Source organism: Chelonoidis abingdonii, chromosome 4, assembly GCF_003597395.2.
Source record: "Chelonoidis abingdonii isolate Lonesome George chromosome 4, CheloAbing_2.0, whole genome shotgun sequence".
Classification (NCBI taxonomy): Eukaryota; Metazoa; Chordata; order Testudines; family Testudinidae; genus Chelonoidis; species Chelonoidis abingdonii.
In genome coordinates, this window is record NC_133772.1 from 26383374 (window position 1) to 26402605 (window position 19232).

The 19232-nt window shown below is 52.0% G+C and overlaps 1 protein-coding gene across 4 annotated transcripts in view; it reads left to right on the forward strand.

Moving 5' to 3' along the window:
- LOC116836189 (copine-5) overlaps positions 1 to 19232 on the forward strand; it is a 177957-nt gene that overhangs the window by 124223 nt on the left and 34502 nt on the right. For all 4 annotated transcript variants that reach the window (XM_032799648.2, XM_032799650.2, XM_032799649.2 and 1 more), the window contains 4 exons: positions 7529 to 7575; positions 8292 to 8473; positions 10786 to 10913; positions 11621 to 11723. In XM_032799648.2, the coding sequence (XP_032655539.1) occupies positions 7529 to 7575; positions 8292 to 8473; positions 10786 to 10913; positions 11621 to 11723 (460 nt within the window). The remainder of the gene's footprint in view (positions 1 to 7528; positions 7576 to 8291; positions 8474 to 10785; positions 10914 to 11620; positions 11724 to 19232) is intronic.

Sequence of the window (19232 nt, forward strand, 5' to 3'; positions counted from 1 at the left end):
TGGGCTGTGGGAGGGAATGGGAGTGTGGAACAGGCTAGGGAGAGAGTGAGGAGTTCACATATGTATACTGGGAGGTGCAGGTTGGGGGTGGGCTGTGGCACTGTGGGGAAGTCTAAGCAGTAAATGAAATCCAGGTCTGTACAGAAGAGTTCCCTTTTGCATCACTCCCACCAGTTTCACCTGAGAGGCTCTTCGGGGAGGGATGTGCAGGGGGGCTCTCAGGAATCACCATGCTCTCCAGGGACTGGCAAGATGTTTCCAAGGGCACAGCCAAAGCCAGCGCTGGGGGTCCCAGCTCCTTCTCAGGCAGCGCTGTAGACCCCAAGCAGATGAAGCTAGCAAGGCGCAGTGAAGAGCGGACAACCCCCTTCCCAAGCCAACACAATGCTAAATCCCCACACTGTTTTCAGAGCCAGGTGTGCTCCTGGCTCCGAGTTGCCATCAAGATGGACTATAAAGAATGGAGAGCCAGAATTCCTGGGGCTCCAGGACAGCCTGGTGTGTTAGCACTCGCAGAGGCAGCTCCCATGAAGGAACCAACGTTTTCTGTCCTTGAGCTGTGGAAATCTGTGACCACACCACACTGCCTGTGCCGTGCTTCGCTAGACTTCTCTTCACTGCCCTCCTTCCCCCAATCTACTGCAAAGAGATGCCAGGTGCACCAGCATGGACCCATCTCCTGCTTCAATCACACAGAATATCTCCTCCATTTCCATGCATTCAGCGTGGGGTGCTCCTTCTCTCAGTGTAATAATACCTAGGAACAGATTCTGCTCTGCTACACTGGTGTAAATCTGGAGTAACTCCCTTGGAGCTACTCCAGATTCCCTTCAGTGTATCTAAGACCAGAGGGCTGGATTCTCAGCTGGTGTAGATCAGCATAACTCCACTGACCTCACTGCATGGATTTAGACCAGCTGAGGATCTGGCCCAGAATATGGTCATTAGCATTCATCTAGCCTGTCACCTGTCAAAAATATTGCAGAGACATAAAATGATCCTAGTTTGAAACATCCAAAGCAATGGAGATTCTTTCTTGGGAGGTAATCCTGTAGCAAGATATCATTAAGAAATGTACTCGTCCCCTTACAGCCAGTTACAACCCACCCTTGCACTACCCTAAGCATCAGAATAGCTTCAGCTAAACATGGGAACAGAGGTTGTGTCGGAGCACATAAAACTTAGTGCTAAATTTGCCTATTCACTCCCCCGTTCCAGCTTAGTTCTCCATGGTGCAAGGGTACCTTGGATTTATGGGCTACTTTTTCAGCTGGTGTTGTAGGAACCTGTACAGAACTTGGAGGGAGGAGCGCAGGCTTCAGGAGGCCATTCAAAGGTTAAGAAAAGATGCAGAGTATAGTAATCAACAAGAGAAAGAGACTCATGAAATCCCAACTCATCCTGCTAAGGACCAGAGCTGTGTGGTCATAGCAGGTCACGACTTCATTTGGGGTTGGGGGTCTGTCTGGAGGATACTCCGGTAAGAACTGAGATCAGGAAACTGAAGGTGCATTTTGCAGGGTCTAGCATTCGTGAGGTGCTCTGCCCAGACAAAGGGCCACCACTCACTGCAGCAGAATTCAAACGATTCAGTGCCAAAGCTAAGCACAAGACATCTTCCCCTGGCTAGCCACAAAGCAACAGGCAGGCAGAGTCAGCTTCAAGGAGAGCCAAGAGACATATGGCAAAAGCAAAACAGACGGAAGGGATTTCTACCTGGCAACATTGGATTGTATAATAAGTCCTCCCAGAGACTGGATAGAAGCCCAGCATAGGAATGGATGGCTGGGCAACCAGGACTCCGCTTTCTGTGAAGGGTAATCTGCTGCGGCCCAGCGGAGGAATGAGGCACGATACAGAGAAGCAATTAAGAGAACACCAAGTGCAGGCAGCTGCTACAACAAAGGAGCCAAGGCCCTGAGGCCACTACACACAGGTGAGCAGGTCTGGGTCGAACAATCAAATAACTACACACAAAAATGAGAAGGCAACGGTCCAAGCTGCCCTGGAACTCGGATCATGTGAGGCAGTTAAAGACTCAGGATAGTGGTGGAGATGAAACCAAATACAACTGAGGAGTAATGGTAGACATCCAGCACACCCAGACAGATCGGCAAGGACCAGGAGGACTTAGAATGAGCCTCAGCCATGAGCTGGCCTGACATAGGAGAGTCAGAGGAAGGAAGGTCTGAGAGCAACACAGAGGACTAATAGCTGCCAGCCACCAAAAGGCAGCAAATGGGTAGCAAGTAGCAAGTCCCCCACACATAGCGATTACACAAACAAGAAGGGAGATCCTGATTCAAAGACCAGCATGCTTGAAGGACTCTGAGGTCTAACAGGCTGGAATGGGCAGGCAGTAAAGGCCACATCCCTAGGGCAAGCTATGTACTAGTCACTTCTGAGCCCAGCAAATCAGCAAGTGCTTGCACTAAAGACAAAACAACAGTGGTTAAAGGAAAGATGTGACAACCTGCATGGAACTTGCAGGAGGGAGGAGTTTGGTGGAGCTACCAAGAAGGCGGCCTGTGTGCACAGGGCTAGAATGCCAGCTGCAGCTGTAGCGTCTCGGTAAATAGTTCTCGTAATAAAGAGCCAGTTTAGTTACAAGCATTGAGTCCTTTCATTACCCAGCACAACACAGGAAACAGATGCAATTTGCCATAGGTCCCTTAACTTCCAGGGAGCATTGCTGGCTTACACTAGTTGAGGGTCTGGCCCTCTGTTGAAAGTGTCTCCTTATCTGGGCCTTGTGTCGGATACAAAGTCCTCCTTGGAGTAGATAGTGCAGCTTCCCCATTTATGACATTCAAGCATGACTTACTCTCCCCTTCCGATTCATATCCCACATCCCTCGTCCTGCCTTCGGCCACGTTCCCCTATGGCGGCAGACCCCTCCATGGCACCAGCTGTGGGATCCCACCTGTTCTGCTCAAGCCTCTCCCCAAAATCTCGTAACACCTCAAAGCTAGCTTGCCCCGTCAATCACTGGCCTGCTGCACCATCCATTCCCTATTCCTCTTATTTCCCTCTCACTCACTGTGGTGTAAATCAGGAGTAACTCACACAGGGAATGAGATCTTCAGCTGGTGTCAAGTGGTGCAGCTCTGCTGATTTAGACTATGCTGTGCCAATTTACAGCAGCTGCGGAGCTGGCCCGTAGATTCCAGATGGGGCAGTAGGTTTTCCCTACCTTCTCCCCACTGCATGAACTGGCACAAACCCATCTGCACCTTTATTCCCTCCTCTGCAAAATGCACCCATCAATTAGTGACACACAAAAGCAACCTGGTAGTGGCACATGGACGCCTCTCCTGGTCCCATTTTATAGAGCCATGAAACACACGGATCATAGAATCAGAGGATTAGAGTTGGAAGAGACCTCGGGATGTCATCTAGTCCAATCCCCTCTCAAAGCAGGACCAACCCCAACTAAATCATCCCAGCCAGGGCTTTGTCAAGCTGGGCCCTAAAAACCTCTAAGGACGGAGATTCCACCACTTCCCTAGGTAACCCATTCCAGTGCTTCAACACCCTCCTAGTGAAATAGTGAAACCTAGACCCCCCACCCCTCCGCCACTGGAACTTGAGACCATTGCTCCTTGTTCTGTCATCTGCCACCACTGAGAACAGCCGAGCTCCATCCCCTTCAGGTAGTTGAAGACTGCTTTGAAATCCCTCCTCCCCCCCACGCTTCTCTTCTGCAGGCTAAACAAGCCCAGTTCCCTCAGCCTCTCCTCATAAATCATGTGCCCCAGCCTCCTGATCATTTGCATTGTTCTCCGCTGGATTCTCTCCAATTTGTTCACCACCTTTCTGTAGTTGGGGGCCCAAAACTGGATACAGTACTCCAGGTGTGGCCTCACCAGTGCCGAATAGAGGGGAATAATCACCTCCCTCGATCTGTTGGCAATGCTCCTACTAATGCAGCCCAATATGCTGTTAGCCTTCTTGGCAACAAGGGCACACTGCTGACTCGTATCCAGCTTCTCGTCCACTGTAATCCCCAGGTCCTTTTCTGTAGAACTGCTGCTTAGCCAGTCTGTCCCCAGCCTGTAGCGGTGCATGGGATTCTTCGGTCCTCAGTGCAGGACTCTGTACTTGTCCTTGTTGAACTTCATCAGATTTCTTTTGGCCCAATCCTCCAATTTGTCTAGGTCACTCTGGACCCTATCCCTATCCTCCAGCATATCTACCTCTTTCCCCAGCTTAGTTTCATCTGAGAACTTGCTGTGGATGTAATCCATCCCATCATACAGATCATAATAAAGATGTTGAACAAAACCAGCCCCAGGACCAACCCCTGGGGCACTCCGTTTGATACCGGCTGCCAACTAGACATTGAGCCGTTGATTACTACCTGTTGAGCCTGACAATCTAGCCAGTTTTCTATCCACCTTATAGTCCATTGATTCAATCCATACTTCTTTAATTTACTGGCAAGAATACTGTGGGAGATTGTATCAAAAGCTTTGCTAAAGTCAAGATATATCACGTCCACTGCTTTCCCCATATCCACAGAGCCAGTTATCTCATCATAGAAGGCAATCAGGTTGATTTGGCATGACTTGACCTTGGTGAATCCATGTTGACTGTTCCTGATCACCTTCCTCTCCTCCAAGTGCTTCAAAATGGATTCCTTGAGCACCTGCTCCATGATTTTTCCAGGGACTGAAGTGAGGTTGACCGGTGTGTAGTTCCCCGGTTCATCTTCTTCCCTTTTTTAAAGATGGGCCTTGGATCAGCACCCAGCCCTGTCTGTGCTCGTCTGCACACTGCTAGTTTTTGCCCCTTGGCCTTTTGAAGGGCTGCTGTCACAAGAGCCGTGGCCTTGTCTCTTCCCGTCTGGTGGGTGAGGTGTTAATGCCTGTTGATAGTATTGGCCCCTTGTTAGGAGTCTCCCCGGGCAGCTGAGAGCACGGCTTGTCACAAAGCAGCTGATACTGGTTTGTGGCAGGGGCTGACAGCCAGCACGGCGCAGCTGAGATGATTGGAGAAGCCAGAGTTCCTGTCAGAAAAGTGCCCACAGGCTACTCTTTCAGCCATCATTCCTACTCAGCGCCAATGCTTTCTAGCCACTCAGCCCATGGGGCACAGGGAGGTCAAGCCATTTACTCTCATCCCAGGATGACAGTCCAGAGGTGACAAGGGATACATTTGTTCTGTGTGTGAGTGAGAGAGGAATCGAGCCCACTGGGCTTACTCCTGATTTACACTCAGGGAGGAGAATCAAACCCATCGCTTTCATTCTCATGTCATCCATTCAACCAAAGCACTTCTCAGGAGCAGGGCTGGGGCGAGAGGAAGGCACCTGTGTTCATAAACACTGCTGTTGACTCGTGGGGTACAGTCTCCTCAGTTGCCTAATTAATGTAGCTAATTAAAACTTTGCCATGGCTAATGTGCCTCGTCCTGCAGCAGCAGAGTCAGCGTGGCTGATGAGTACAAGGTGAGGCGGAAGGGGACAGGCAGTGGGTAAATAGGCAAGGGGTGGTGTGGCCTTCCCTAGCACAGCCGTCTCTGCCCCCCAAATCCCCTTCTTCCCCTCCCTGCTCTGACCCTTCCCTGAAGCTCCCATGGCTTGCTGCTGCTGCTGCCTGGGGTGAATCCTCCTCCTCTCCTCTCTTCCACCCCAGCCCCTTCCCATTCAGAGGTCCCCGCCACTGCAGGCCACGTCTCTCCTCACCCCCCTCCCAGCGGGGTGCAGGAGGTGTGTGTGTGAGAATGCGAGCGAGGAGTCAGTGGCAGTCGGGGGGATGAGGAGGCAAGTGGAGGGGATCCCGGAGTAACTTTACACAGTGAAAAAGCCTTCCAGAAACGGAATAGCAGATCACTGACACTGTAAAAGAGTCATTATAGAGGTAATGAACCCATCTGATGGGCATTCAGCCAGAGAGCCTTTGGCCACATCCAGCTGGTTTTTCTGTTGTAGGAAAATGTGTTATTGGGGTTAAAAGCAGTTTCCAAATGATGACCTGTCAGTTAGTGTCTGTATCCAGAAGTAACTGCTGGCCTGGCTCAGGGAGGAGCTGACATAGCCAGGGAGTTTATTTCGTGATCTAAGGAAACAAGCCTGGCAGGGAATTCAGTGGAAAGAAGGTGATTAAACTACTGCCCTAATGCAGGCTATCACTGACCAGCACTTTTTCAAAAGGAGAGATTAGGCTTCAGGTTGGCGCAGGTAGCTCGGCTTTCCACTGAACGCCTGGCCACACAGAGGAGAATCTATCTGGCCACTGAGCTACACCTGTTGCTTTGGAGAATGTTATTAATGCTTTAGGGTGAAAAGGAGAGAGAGTGTCACGGGGGCAGCAGCAGCAGGTGGAGGTGGAGGTCCCATGGGGGTGGGGGAAGGGTCTGGCAGGGGACGGGGTGAGAGGCGAGCAGCAGGCAGGCGGGAGAGGAGGTGACCGGAGGGGAGATCTCGGGGTGGTGATGAAGAGGCAAGTGGCAAATCAGCAGTAGGTGGGGGCGGGGCCTGGTGCAGAGCAGGGGTGGAGTGTGGGCAGGGCTATGGTCGGAAGAGGCAGGACAAGGAGCTTGCCTCCCCCAGGGGAAGTTTCACCCCCCACCCATGGGGACGTGGCTGGTGTGCCAGTCACTGCAGACAATCCTATGTACTCAATCTACAGCAGGACAAGGGGAGATTCAGAGACCTGGAGCTGGGTTCTCACCTGGCTGCTGCTGTGGTCATGGAAAGATTTCTGGGTGCGTGGGAGTAGCTCGCTGATCTGACAGAGCAAGTGTGTCTCCCAGCCAAGACACTGTCAGGCTCCTCTCCCAATATCCTCTCTACAGGGCCTGATCCTGCAAAATGCTAGGAAATACCAGGGGTTGTGGGTGCTCAGCACCTCTCTGGATCAAGCCTGGGGATGGGAGCACATGTGGACACCAGGAAATACACACAGCTTGAGAGTCAAGGGCAGGGCTGTCAAACAATCTGAGAGGGAGTTCCGCACTCCTGGTCAGAGAGACAGAAGAGCTCAGCTCAACTTCCGTTGTTCTCAACCCAGTCCCAGCCATGGGTGCTGAGCCGTCTTGGCCATTAATGTCTCTTATTGACTCAGGTCCCCCTTTATCTTCCTAAGTAAAGCTGCTGTCTCCAGTCGCTTTGAGGCTCGGCTGGGGTGACATGCGACGTCCGGGTGCATGTACCCAGGTGAGAGATCCTGGGCGCTGGCTCTATGACTCGACTTTTCCTGCTTAGATCCCCTCCAAACTCTACCCACCTGCTGCACTGGGGAGATGTTAACAAAGGCCATTGGGAGCTGGTTCAGCTGCCAGTTTCCCATGGATTTGCTCAGCTGTGCATTGCCACCCGTGACATCTGTGCATCAAAAGACTACAGGCGAGAACAGCACGGTTTGACTCTCCGTCTGGGATCATCCAAACAAGCCAGGGTGTTGTGGCCTTGTTACTGGTTTGGGAACATTAAGCCCATCGAGGGTGGAGTCTGAGCAGAATGCCTGTAGAGTCTGCACCAGCCTGCCAGAGCTTCTGACTAATGGTGTCATTGTCCCCTTTTCAGGACGCAGATCAATTTCACAGTGGCCATTGACTTCACAGCTTCCAATGGTGAGTTCTCCTACCAGATTAACCGTACTAATATTCCCTGAACCACGGTCAGTCACTGTTCAGACAGCTGGTGGCTGATCAGACAATACATTACACTACCCCTCTGACATATTATGTATTTATTGCACAGTCATTCATTCCCCATAAAGGCCTGTGAAATCAATAGTTATTTTATGACTGCTGAGTGCTTCTTAAATCTGTTGATAGGTATTAGGTATCCTTACAGGGATGGGATTTTACCAAGCAAATGTCCTGCCCAAACACCTGGGGCCTGGTTCTGATCTGATTTAGTGGACGTGAGAGCTGGATCCTGGCCCTTGGGTCACAGTGTTTTCTCAGGCCACCCAGGCAAACGCCCATGGACGTCAGTGAGGGGTGGACTCACCTCACTGATATTATTGATTATTTATATTGCTGTAGTGACTAGGAGCTGCGATCTTGGCCCAGGACCCATGGTGCAAGGGTTCTTTTCAAACAGAACAAAAGCACAGTCCCTGTCCCACATAGCTGATAATCGCTCTCTTGTGTGAGTTTCCCCCAATCAGTGACAGAGGAGTTCCTCTTGACTTCCCGTGGTGTGTGTGTGAGAATCAGGCCCTGAGTAAAGACCTCAGTGTTTGACCTTCAGCTGACCTGACAAATACACATGCCCCTCCACTGCTTTGCCCACTCACTGCTGCCCGCTGGTCTGTGTGACCCTTCTCTCTCTCCATCAGGCAACCCCTCGCAATCCACCTCCCTGCACTACATGAACCCGTACCAGCTGAATGCCTACGCCATGGCGCTGAAGGCGGTGGGCGAGATCATCCAGGACTACGATAGCGACAAGATGTTCCCCGCACTTGGGTTTGGAGCCAAAATCCCTCCTGATGGGCACGTGTCCCACGAGTTCCCCCTGGTACTGCCATCCCCTTTGAATTATTCCACCACTTAGGGCAGGTCTACATTAAAACTGGCATCGGCAGCCGAGTCACTGTCTTGCTTCTGGTGAAGGCACTCTAAGCTGACAGGAGAGAGCTCTCCTGTCGGGTTAAAAATTCCACCTCTGCGAGAGGCAGTGGCTATTGTAGTGGGGTGGTCACCCTGCTCCAGTTTGGAAGGGGTTAAAAACAGCCCTGGGACAGAGCTGCTCTGTGGAGCCAATCACAAGTGGGCTTGCAGCCAATCAGGGCCTGGCTAGGCCAGTATAAGAAAGGCTCCTGGGCAGAAGGGAGTTAGTCTTGCTCTAGTGGTGGAGTAAGAAGGACCTAGCTGCCTGGGAGATACTTTGGACAGAGCAGTACTGGGAAAGGACAGGGTGAGCTGGGGAGCTCCGGCCTGGCAACCTCCCAGGCTAAGGCCTTGCAGCAAAGGCCTGAGGAGGTACTAGGGCTGCAGGGAGGCAGCCAGGCCAAGAAAAGGCAGTTGGTCAAAGCCTCTTGCCAGTGATGAGTGGCCATTTCAGACTGCAGTTTGCCCCTGAGAGAAGGGGCTAGATGACAACTGGCAATAGCCACTGAGGCAAGGTGGGTATAGGGGGCTGGGGTTCCCCTAGGAGGGGAGATCCAGAGTGGGGGGCATTGCTGTGGGGCAGCACCCCAAAATAAGAGGCACTGGGGTCTGGGAGGGACACGGGGCCAGAGTTGGTGGAGACAACAGGGCAAGTCACCGAGGGCAAGAAACCTCCCAGAGGAGGGTGCTCCTGAGCTGGATGAGCTAATTCCCAGACTGACCAGCAGGAGGCACTGTGGCAGTGAGTGCCCCACCCTGCTACAGCTATGCTGGTGGGAGAAGTTGCCTGCACCAGTGTGTAGGTTCGTATAACTGCGTCGCTCAGTGGGTGTGGATTATTTACACGCCTGAGCAACATAGTTATGGTGAAGTAATTCTGTAGTGTAGACCAGTGCATAGACAGCCCCTTTTCCAGCGTCCGCAGCCATTCTGTGCCCACTTGGAAGTGAAGGGCCTCGCTCCTGTCCATCAGGCTATCTGGCTGTGGTGAAGTCCTGAGCTAGGTCCTGATGCTGAAAGAGCAGCCCCTGTGAGGTCCTGAGCACCCTTAGCTCCTGTTGGCTTTGGTGGGTGTGGATGGTGCTCAGAGCCTGACAGGATCAGGCCCTTCGTGGGGGTTAGGGTGTGTATGGCACCACCTCCCCTCTAATCTGATGCCCTGGTTAGACCAGCCAGTCCGTGTGATCCTGACCAGACTTGCCTGATGTGCCTCCACAGAGCAGTCAATGCTGATCAGGGCCCATGGCTGTGGCAAAGCCTGACGGGTCTCTGAGTGCTTGGTCAGCCCTAGTGGAGCTTCAGTGGGTCCAGCTGCACAGCCGCAGTAGCAAGGCCCAGAGCCAGACTTAGGCTTGTGTTGCGGCTCTCAAAACATCTGTGTTGATAGTGGGGCTCCGATGCCCATCCCACTCCTTCGGCTTCAGAGCCCAAACGCCAGCCCCAGTCGGATCGTCTGCACAGCTGCTTTCAATGCCATCACACAAGCCGAGTGTTGACCCTGGGCTCTGAGACGTGCTGCTCCGGGCTGCCATGAGGCCTCTGTGGCTTGGTCTTAGCCATCCAAACAGCCGTGAGCACCAAGGGTAGCAGCGTGGCTGCTCTGAGGACAGGAAAATGGATTTCCCATGGGGAGGGCATAAAAATCTGAGCCAGAAAACCTGGTTTTTCTTAGTGAGCCTCTTCCCAGTCCCTGATGGAGACGGGAAATATCTTCCGTCTCCCCACCCCCACCTCCAGGAGAGAGCTCCCCTCCTTACAGCACGGGGGAGCTAACTCCGGTGTCTCCTTGAGCCCCATTTTCTGGAGATACCGGCTAGGGACTGAGGCTCAGCAATGGAAGCCATTTCAGTGTCAGAGCTGGAACTCCTGGGTTCTAGTCCCACCTCATGGACGTACTGTGTGTGTCCTTGGTTAAGCCATGTCCTCTCCCTGCCTCAGTTTCCCCACCAGGAACATGGAGATGATGGCACTTTTGAAGCAATTTGAGATCCTAGGGTGGAACCACTGCACAAATGCTAAGCATTATCATCACTGTTCCTCTGAGGCCCCAGGGGTGTGGGCCCTGTTACCTTTGGGTGATTCCTCCCAGTGCTGCGGGGAACTCCTCAGATCCCTCTGGCCAGCGCTCCAAGTAGGGATCTGGGAAATAAAAGTGGGGGATGGGGAATGACTCCCCTTTTTGGGAACCCCCCCTCACTGCCCTTCCTCCTTCTCTCTCAGAACGGCAACGCCGACAACCCCTACTGCAGCGGGATCGAGGGCATCCTAGAAGCCTATCACAAGAGCCTCAAGACTGTCCAGCTGTACGGCCCAACTAACTTCGCCCCAGTGGTCAACCATGTGGCTAGGTACATCCAGCTGGTGCATTGACTAGTGGCAGCATCCCAGAGCCCTGCTTGCTCTGTCACCCCTCCCTGGGCTGGCAATGGGCTGGTGGTACCCACCAGAGAGCTATGGCAGTGTCTACACAGAATGGCCAACTGGGAGCAGCAAAAGAGTTGAGAGCTGTTTGATAGCAGCCAAAGGCGGGAACGAACTAGCCAGGGCAGTGGATCCTCTAGGGCTGTGTCCAATCCAGGTGATGTCTCAAGCCATGGGTTCCAGGAGCACGGTGTGTATTTATGTCACTCCCTGGCCTGGGTCAAGGCCCATGTCTAACACCCCGTAGCTGGACTAGCAGGGATGTGGCACAGGCCTCTCCTTTACTCCCAGGAGGATCCTGGTTTGGGTAAGGAGTGTCATAGCCCAGCTCTCTTGGGAGCTCACATGGCCCCTGGGCGACAGCAGGAACGGAGGTTACGTTTGGAGGCAGGGAGAGAAGGAGGGGGACTCCCCTTGGGCAGCTCTAATCTCGCCACAGAAATCTCTCAAACTGGGAAATTGGAGACGCTGCTCTGAACTGCAGACCTGGGGACAAATTCCCCATGGGGTTACTGCAGTTACCCCAGGCGTGAACATGGCCCAGTGCAGCAAGGTTAGCCACCAGTTCAGAGTCCCCAGTCCGCTAAACCTACCCCCCAGAAGCCTACACTCGCATGAACATCTCCCCGTCCAGATACGCCACCACTGAACAGGACGGCTCCCAGTATTTCATACTCCTGATCATCACAGATGGGGTGATATCGGACATGGCCCAGACGAAGGAAGCCATCGTCAATGTGAGTAACTGGGGTTCTGCTCACCTGCTGTGCCACCTGTATCCCGCAGCGCTGTAGCGGCACACCAAGCCAATGTCTGCCTGAGTGCCACTTGCTGGGACAAGACAGAAAGTAGCGAGCGTCAAGCAGCCAGATGTTACTAGACCCGCTAAGACTAATGGCTTTTGAAGAATCCCAGTGAGATTTGTCACGCTCTGTCTAGCCTCAGGTGGAGGGAATGGAGTTCAAGATTAGCCCCTGACTCCAGAGGGTCCCTGAGTTCTGTCAGCCCTGTCTCAGATACCAGAGAGCTCAGAGTGCCGTGGCTGTCAACGGACGGGTGGCTATAACAACCTGGGGGCTCTGTCTGTGTCCTCATCACTTGGGTGACCCAGCCTCCCTCTGTGCTCACTGATGAGCACACTTGGAAGCTCTGGCCTTTTTCCTTAGCCATAGGTGCCGACTTCATGGGTGCTTCCACGCCAGGGCACCCACAGCAAAAAAATAGTGGGTGCTCAACACCCACCAGCTACCTGCCAAACAGCTGATCGGGTGAGAGGCGCTGGGGAGGAGGGGAGGAGCCAGGCTGAGAAGAGGCAGAGTGAGTGTGGGGCACGCATGGGTTGGGGCAGAGAGAGGCGGAGCAAAGGCGGGGCATGCTTGGGTTAGGGGCGGGGAGAGATGCAGCAGGGGTGGGGCATGCATGGGTTAGGAGCAGAGCAGGGGCAGGGAGAGGCAGAGTGGGGGCAGGGCACGCTTGGGTTAGGGGCGGGCAGAGGTACAGCAGGGGCGGGGTCTTGGGGGAAGGGGCAGCGTGGGGGTGGTGTGGCGGTGGAGTACCCACCTAGAAAAACGAAAGTGGATGCCTGTGCCCTCACCCTCTGGCAGGGGTCATCTGATGCCACTTCCATTCTCCTGGTCCCCTGGCAAGCAATCTGGCTCACCCTTATGCCCTGGGCCTCCAGTGGATGGATCTGGCTGCCCCTCTGTCTCCTCCTTCATGCTTGGTTAGGTAAGGAGGCAGCCAGAGAAGCAGAATCCAGTGGTCACCAACAGGAACACGGTGTCTTGGAGGAGGAGTTCAGGTGGAGCCTCTGTTTTCCAGGGCTTCTGCCCAGGCTCTGAGCATTGCACTGTGAAGCCGTATTTCCTGTGCAGAGACCCAGCAGATTCCTGATTCCTGCTCATTCAATTTCCCACAAACACAGATCAGCAGCAGATTATAAGGGCAGGAAATAATTAGCTAATTGGGGGTTATTTCAGAAGACTTGGGACCAAACCCACCCATGCTGTAACCCCACTGAAGTCAGTGGGCCAGGCATGGGGCTGCCCAGAATGTTTTCATCATTGTCTTAAGGCATGTAGGTGACGGAAACTCAGCTCACCTGGGAACGGTGCTGACACCTATCTGACCTTTTCTGCTCCTTCCTTCTCTCTTTGAGAGACCGACCCAGAGCCTCAACTCTGTTAGCACTCTGCTGATTTACACTATTTGGAGATGTGGCCCATTTCTGGGTGTTGAAAGCACCAAAGGCTGTGCAGACATTGAGCTCTGGTGCAGCAGGCACGCATTGATATATCTCTGTTTATCATTAGAGTCTGTCACTAGATACGCTTGCAGGTTCTGTGGTTGCTAGAGGTTCAATCACATCTTGTCAGTTTGGTGTCTTGAGATGAACCATGAATCCTAAAATGGACAGTCCTTGAAGAGAACTGGACTATAGTCTTTTTTTCATCTACACTAGTGTAAATCAGGAGTGACTCCACTGGACATAATTCCCCTCAGTCATTGAAGGCAATGGATTTAAACCATTGTATGGGTGATCTGAATCAGGCCCAAAGGGAATTGTTAGCCCTCTAAAACAATGAACTTGTAATCCTTTTTAGTACATTAAGAAAGTGCTTACTGAACAGGTTATGTTGCATTATCAGCTAGTCAAGAATGGGTTGATCTACCAGTGCCCAAAGATACATTACAAAGAAAATATTGGAGTGTGGAAAACACCTTTATTCTCTTTTCCAAAGTCAGGAGTCATTATTCAGTCCCCTTGGGCCTATTCGTTTTGTTGCTGGTGAGTCTGGCATTTCTCCAAACAGTATCGGCAGATACAGTGTCTGTGGCCGTGGGTGAATCAGGTGTCATTTCACTTGCAAGTACAAGCACGATCACCTTGGGACTGAGTGGCTTGGTTATTTGAAGAACAATACCTTCCTGGGGACTGTGTGGTCGTCATCTCCAGCAGCGAGAAGGCCTCCTTTCTTCTTCTGGAAGATGATAAATGCTCTTGGAACAACCTCGGCAGATCATGTATAGGCCCCTGGCTGCTTCATGAGCACTGTCTGGATTTTTGCCTGGATCTTCCTTCTGTTTGTCTCACGTCTGCATGTCTTTGTGTTGCGCTGGCATAGACTTAGGGCAGCAGTGACTGCACAACAACCCTCTGCGAATGCAGTGACTCGGCTGTGATATTTGTCATTGTCATAGGAAGTGGTTAGTGCTAACTCCATGGGATAAGCCAGCCAAGCCCACACCTTTGGAACAAATGCTACACACTCAGTGCAATCAGAAAGTCACCCCTACAGGGTCACACTAACTCCTCCCCAGGCTTGTAAATCCTACTGTCCCTTCTTGTGACATACCAGGGCACAATCCAGATCTGTGAGGAGCTGTGTCACCCCTGCCCTGCAGCGCCTTACAATGCTTTGCTGAAGTGGCTCCCCTCGCTCACAAACAGCCTGCCAGCATGAAAGCCACACCCTGAGTATCTGTGTGTAACTGCAGCCTGTCAGCCACGCTTGGGTTACACTCTGGCCCTCCCCAGCCTTGGTTACACTGCAGGGTGACCCCAACACATGCCCAATCTTAAATTTCTCCCCAGAAAGGTATGTCCTGTCCTGCCCAGCTGTCTCCTGGACAGTACAAGTTATATGAGGGCTGTCATTTCTCCTAAAGGAATAATATGCACACAACTTGCCACCCCAGATGGAGTTTCCCAGATACTCCAATTTAAACACATTGAATTAGATAAAACAATAAAACAAGTTTATTAACCACAAAGAGAGAGATTCTAAGTGAGTACAGGTAATGAGGCATAAAAGTCAGAAATGGTTACAAGAAAAATAAAGATAAAAGCTACTGGTGCCTAACTTAACAAACTACAATTCAAAAGCGAAGTTTTCTCACCCCATGTTTCAGCTGTCTGACTGGCCAAACTTCTTAAGTCAGGATTCCACTCCCAGATTCCAATGACTGCTTCCTTTGTCATTCGGGTACAGTGAATGTGATAGGCTGGGGGAGAGAGAGGGATGCCTTCGGGTGTTTGTCCCTCCATTTTATAGTTTCAGTCTCTCTCTCTTGAAAAATACTTCCAGCTGGGAACTAGGAGACAAAGTCTGTGTGGAAGGATGTTCTCTGCTGCTTTTTTCTCACCTGTTTGAACTGTCTTTGTTTCCATTCCTGCTTGACAGCTCTGTGTACTGCTTACGTGCAACAGCAGCAGAGCAAATATTCCTTTGTTTAGGACAGACCTGTTTGCCAATCTCAGTTTGAAACGTGTAAATAACACCATACAGGGGAATCTTATAACAGTGTTGCCACACATATTTTATCAGGACTATACTGATTGCAAATTAAGAGTTTTCAAGGCATACTTTGTACAAAGATTATTATAGTAGTGTGTGAACACAGGAGGACATTCTGTCCCACTTCTTTCAATGGCTGTTTGCCCCAGACCTGAGCTCCCAGTGCCAGAGTGCTGTTCCCATCTCTCTTATATCCTGGGTGGAGCCATTCCAGCCCCAGTGAATCATCAGATATTAATTTCCAAGATCTGCTAACGATAGGAGAACACTATTACTGATGGGAATTTTGAATAACTCGATAATTTGTGCACCTGTGAGGTTTCACAGGATTTGAACAGACGTCTGCAGTACTTCAGGTGGGCAGGGACTCTACCTCACCACCAAGCAGCCTTGGAATAGCCACCAACAATGCACCAGACATCAGTCACTATGTGACGTGCCGCCCATGGTAAATGACTGTCAGCTCCTCCCATGACTGCTGATTTGCCCAGACCCACCAGGTATGCCTGGAGTAAGTACCAGGAAGTGACTGTGCATCAAGGCAGATCCTGACCTGCTGCTGAGATAGATCCTGCCTCACTCTGGGTTCCTGTCTTCTTGCCTCATTCCTACTTCCTCACCCTGCCTCCAGTTCCTGGCTCTGGACCCGAGATATCGACTCAACCTCAACCTCCGCCAACTCTGCCCTCCGAATCTGACCGCGCACACCCCAGTCCCTGGCAGTTTGCACAGATGACTCTGATCCTGCACAACCTGTGCCCCAATGGGGACATGGAGGGAGCGGGCAGTCCACATATAAGCTGAGGTTTCAGCTCCATGGCCCCAGACAACACAATGTTGTGCAGAAAAGCAGGCCCTTCACAGGCAAGTGGAGATGCATCACACCAGGCACAGGTGATGGACCCACCTCTTGAGCCAGGCCCTGTAGTGTCTCTACTACAGCGATCAGTGGAGACTGCAAAAAATTCAGGGGGTTGCTTAACCAGTGCTGTCTGTTGTTTCTGCTCTGCCCCCGGACTGACTCCACCGAGCAGGCCAAGGTGGGCCTGGTAACTAGTTTACTGACTGGTGAGGCCCTGGATTGGGCCTCTTCCCTGCTCCAGCAGACTAGTTGGCCACTGATGGAGCACCCTCCTCTGAGCTTTTCCATGATTGTTGATGACCCTGATGGCATGCGATCAACCAAAGCCCCCAAGGAAGCTGTGCCAACGATGGGCCAGCTGCCTCATCCATGGCGCACTTCTGGTGGCTTGTGGCCAACAGCAAGTGGCACAAGGTATTCTGTACCAGTTCCAGTGGGGATTAAGCTTAGAGTGAGTTAGCATGGGCAGAAGCTCCTGCAGACCTGGACGCCTCCATCAATCTGGCCATCCGCATTGACAGCCAGATACGTGAGCTGAGGGAGGAAAAGAGGGGTTTAACACTGCGCCCACACTCTGTGCTAGCCCCCTTGAGCTCGACCCACAAACCCATGCAGGTGACTCGGCCCACTGACAGATGTCCACTAAGGAGAAGGAGTGACATTGGTGCAATGGCCTGCAGTCGTGCTGCACTGAGCCAGGACATGTTTGCTACATGCCTATCATGGATCCTGGCCAGGAAGAGATCAGGAAACAATCATGCTCAGACCTTGTAGGAGGACCTGGTCAGGCACAACCACACACTACACCCAGGGTTGACCCCCCAAGTTTTGATGGGGACCCGTCAGGGTCCACTGGGTTGTAATTCAGCTGTGCCTCCATGGTGAAACTCAACGACTGCCTTTGTAGTGGGCACTCATTGGCTCCAGAGCCGTTGACAATTTCATAGATTCATAGACTGCCCAAGCTCTGCAAATCCCCATCTGGCAGAAGTCCACACTGGATGTTGTGGAAACTGTAGATGGGACCCTCCTGTCCTCGGACTGGTAACCCAGGATACAGTGCCCCTTGAAGCAGAAGTTCAGGAGCGCAGAGAATCGCTGCAGTTCAGGGTGGTCTGTTCTCCACATTTCCCCTGATGCTCAGCATCATGTAGCTGGCACAGTGTGACCTCCATATTCTCTGGTGAGCACAGAGGATCAGCTTCCTGTTTGAGCCCTGTCAGCAGGCCTGCCTCTGTAGCAATAGCAGCAAGACCCTGGACCCAGGGGCCCCATCCCAGGCAGCAGAGAGTCTACCCCCACATGTGCCGGGGGCTCACAGCAACTGGCTGGAGTGACACACTCCTGGATCTGACAGCCCCTTCCTGCTCCCACATTCCTGATAAATACCAGGATTATGCGGACGTCTTCGAAAAAAAAATGTGGACGCATTGCCTCCACACTAACGCTGTGATGTCACTATTTACCTGCAGTCAGGGTGAAAGTTCTCTGTGGCCATAATTACGCGATGCCCGAACCAGAACTGGTGGTTCTCCATGTGTGTACTCAAGAAAACCTGGCCAAAGGCTTTATTCACTGCTCAGCGTCTCCCATGGGGACTACATTCCTCTTCGTAAAGAAGAAATACAGGACTTTGCACCTCTTTGTAGACTACTGGGCACTGAACCAAGTGACGATTCAGAACTGGCACCCCCCCCCCCGGCTCTTAATCCCAGCATTGTTGGAGTGCATGAGATCCACATGGATATTCAGTGACCCAGACTACCTAGGGGCTAACAATCTCATGCCCATCTGGGTAGGGGATGAATGGAAAACCACTTTCTAAACTCATTAAAGACATTGAATATCTGGTAATGCCATTTGGACTGACTAATGCCTCTGCAACCTGGCACTTGTTCACCCATGTATTTAGCGACATTCTTGATCAATATATTGTTGTCTGTTTAGATGACATACTTGTCATTTTGAAGAACCTGGAGCAGCATCAACTCCACATCAGGACCATTCTGGAGAGGTTACGGCAGCATGGTCTATACACAAAGCTTTGACCAACCCTCCATGGAGTTCTTGGGGAATACCCTGTCCCCAGAGGGCATTAATTATAGAATATCAGGGTTGGAAGGGACCTCAGGAGGTCATCTAGTCCAACCCCCTGGTCAAAGCAGGACTAATTCCCAGACAGATTTTTGTCCCAGATCCCTAAATGGCCCCCTCAAGGTTTGAGCTCACAACCCTGGGTTTAGCAGGCCAATGTGCAAACCACTGAGCTATCCCTCTCCCCAAAGATGGGGAGGGACCCACAGGAGGTGGAAGCCATTCACAGCTGGGAGGCACCTTAGAGTACTTGGGAAGTGCAGCACCTCCTAGACTTTGCCAATTTGTATCGCTGCTTCATCCTGGGGTTTTTGGAGTGAATAGTCCTCTGGATGCCTCTAAATCTGTTAGGTTGCCTGAGGATCAGCAAGCCTTAGAACAGCTCAAGTTGTCTTCACTACCACTCCTACTCTGGCACACCCCAATCCAACACAAGCATTTGTCATGGACACAAATGCATCAAATGTGGCCATTGTGGCCATGCTGTCCCTGAGGCACAGACCCCGGCACCTGCTGCACCCTGTGCACACCACTCACAGAAGCTCACTCCAACAGAACGAAACTACGAGCTTCTTGATAAAGAATTGCTTGAGATTAAATCTGCATTTGCAGAGTGGCCTCACTACTGGAGGGGCTCGATGCCCTGGACAAGTGTTACTGATCACAGAAATCTTGAGTGTCTGTGTAGATCCAGTGCACTGAACCAGAGACAGCTGAGGGGGGTCTAATTCTCTTGCTTCAACTTCAAGATTACCTACCCACCAGGGAGCAAGCATGGCAAGGCCAATGCCCTGGTCTGTGAAGGAGAAAGGAGAGAAAGCTAGCCAGGAACAACCCTACTTCCTCAAGACACACAATTTCCTTAATGGCACTCTATCCCAAGATCTAATCACACTGCTCCGATCAGCCTTTCAGGAGAACCTGCTGGCCCAGAGGGTGGTGAACTCCCAGAGCATTGGAGAGCTCAGAATGAGAAGCAACATTCCATGCAG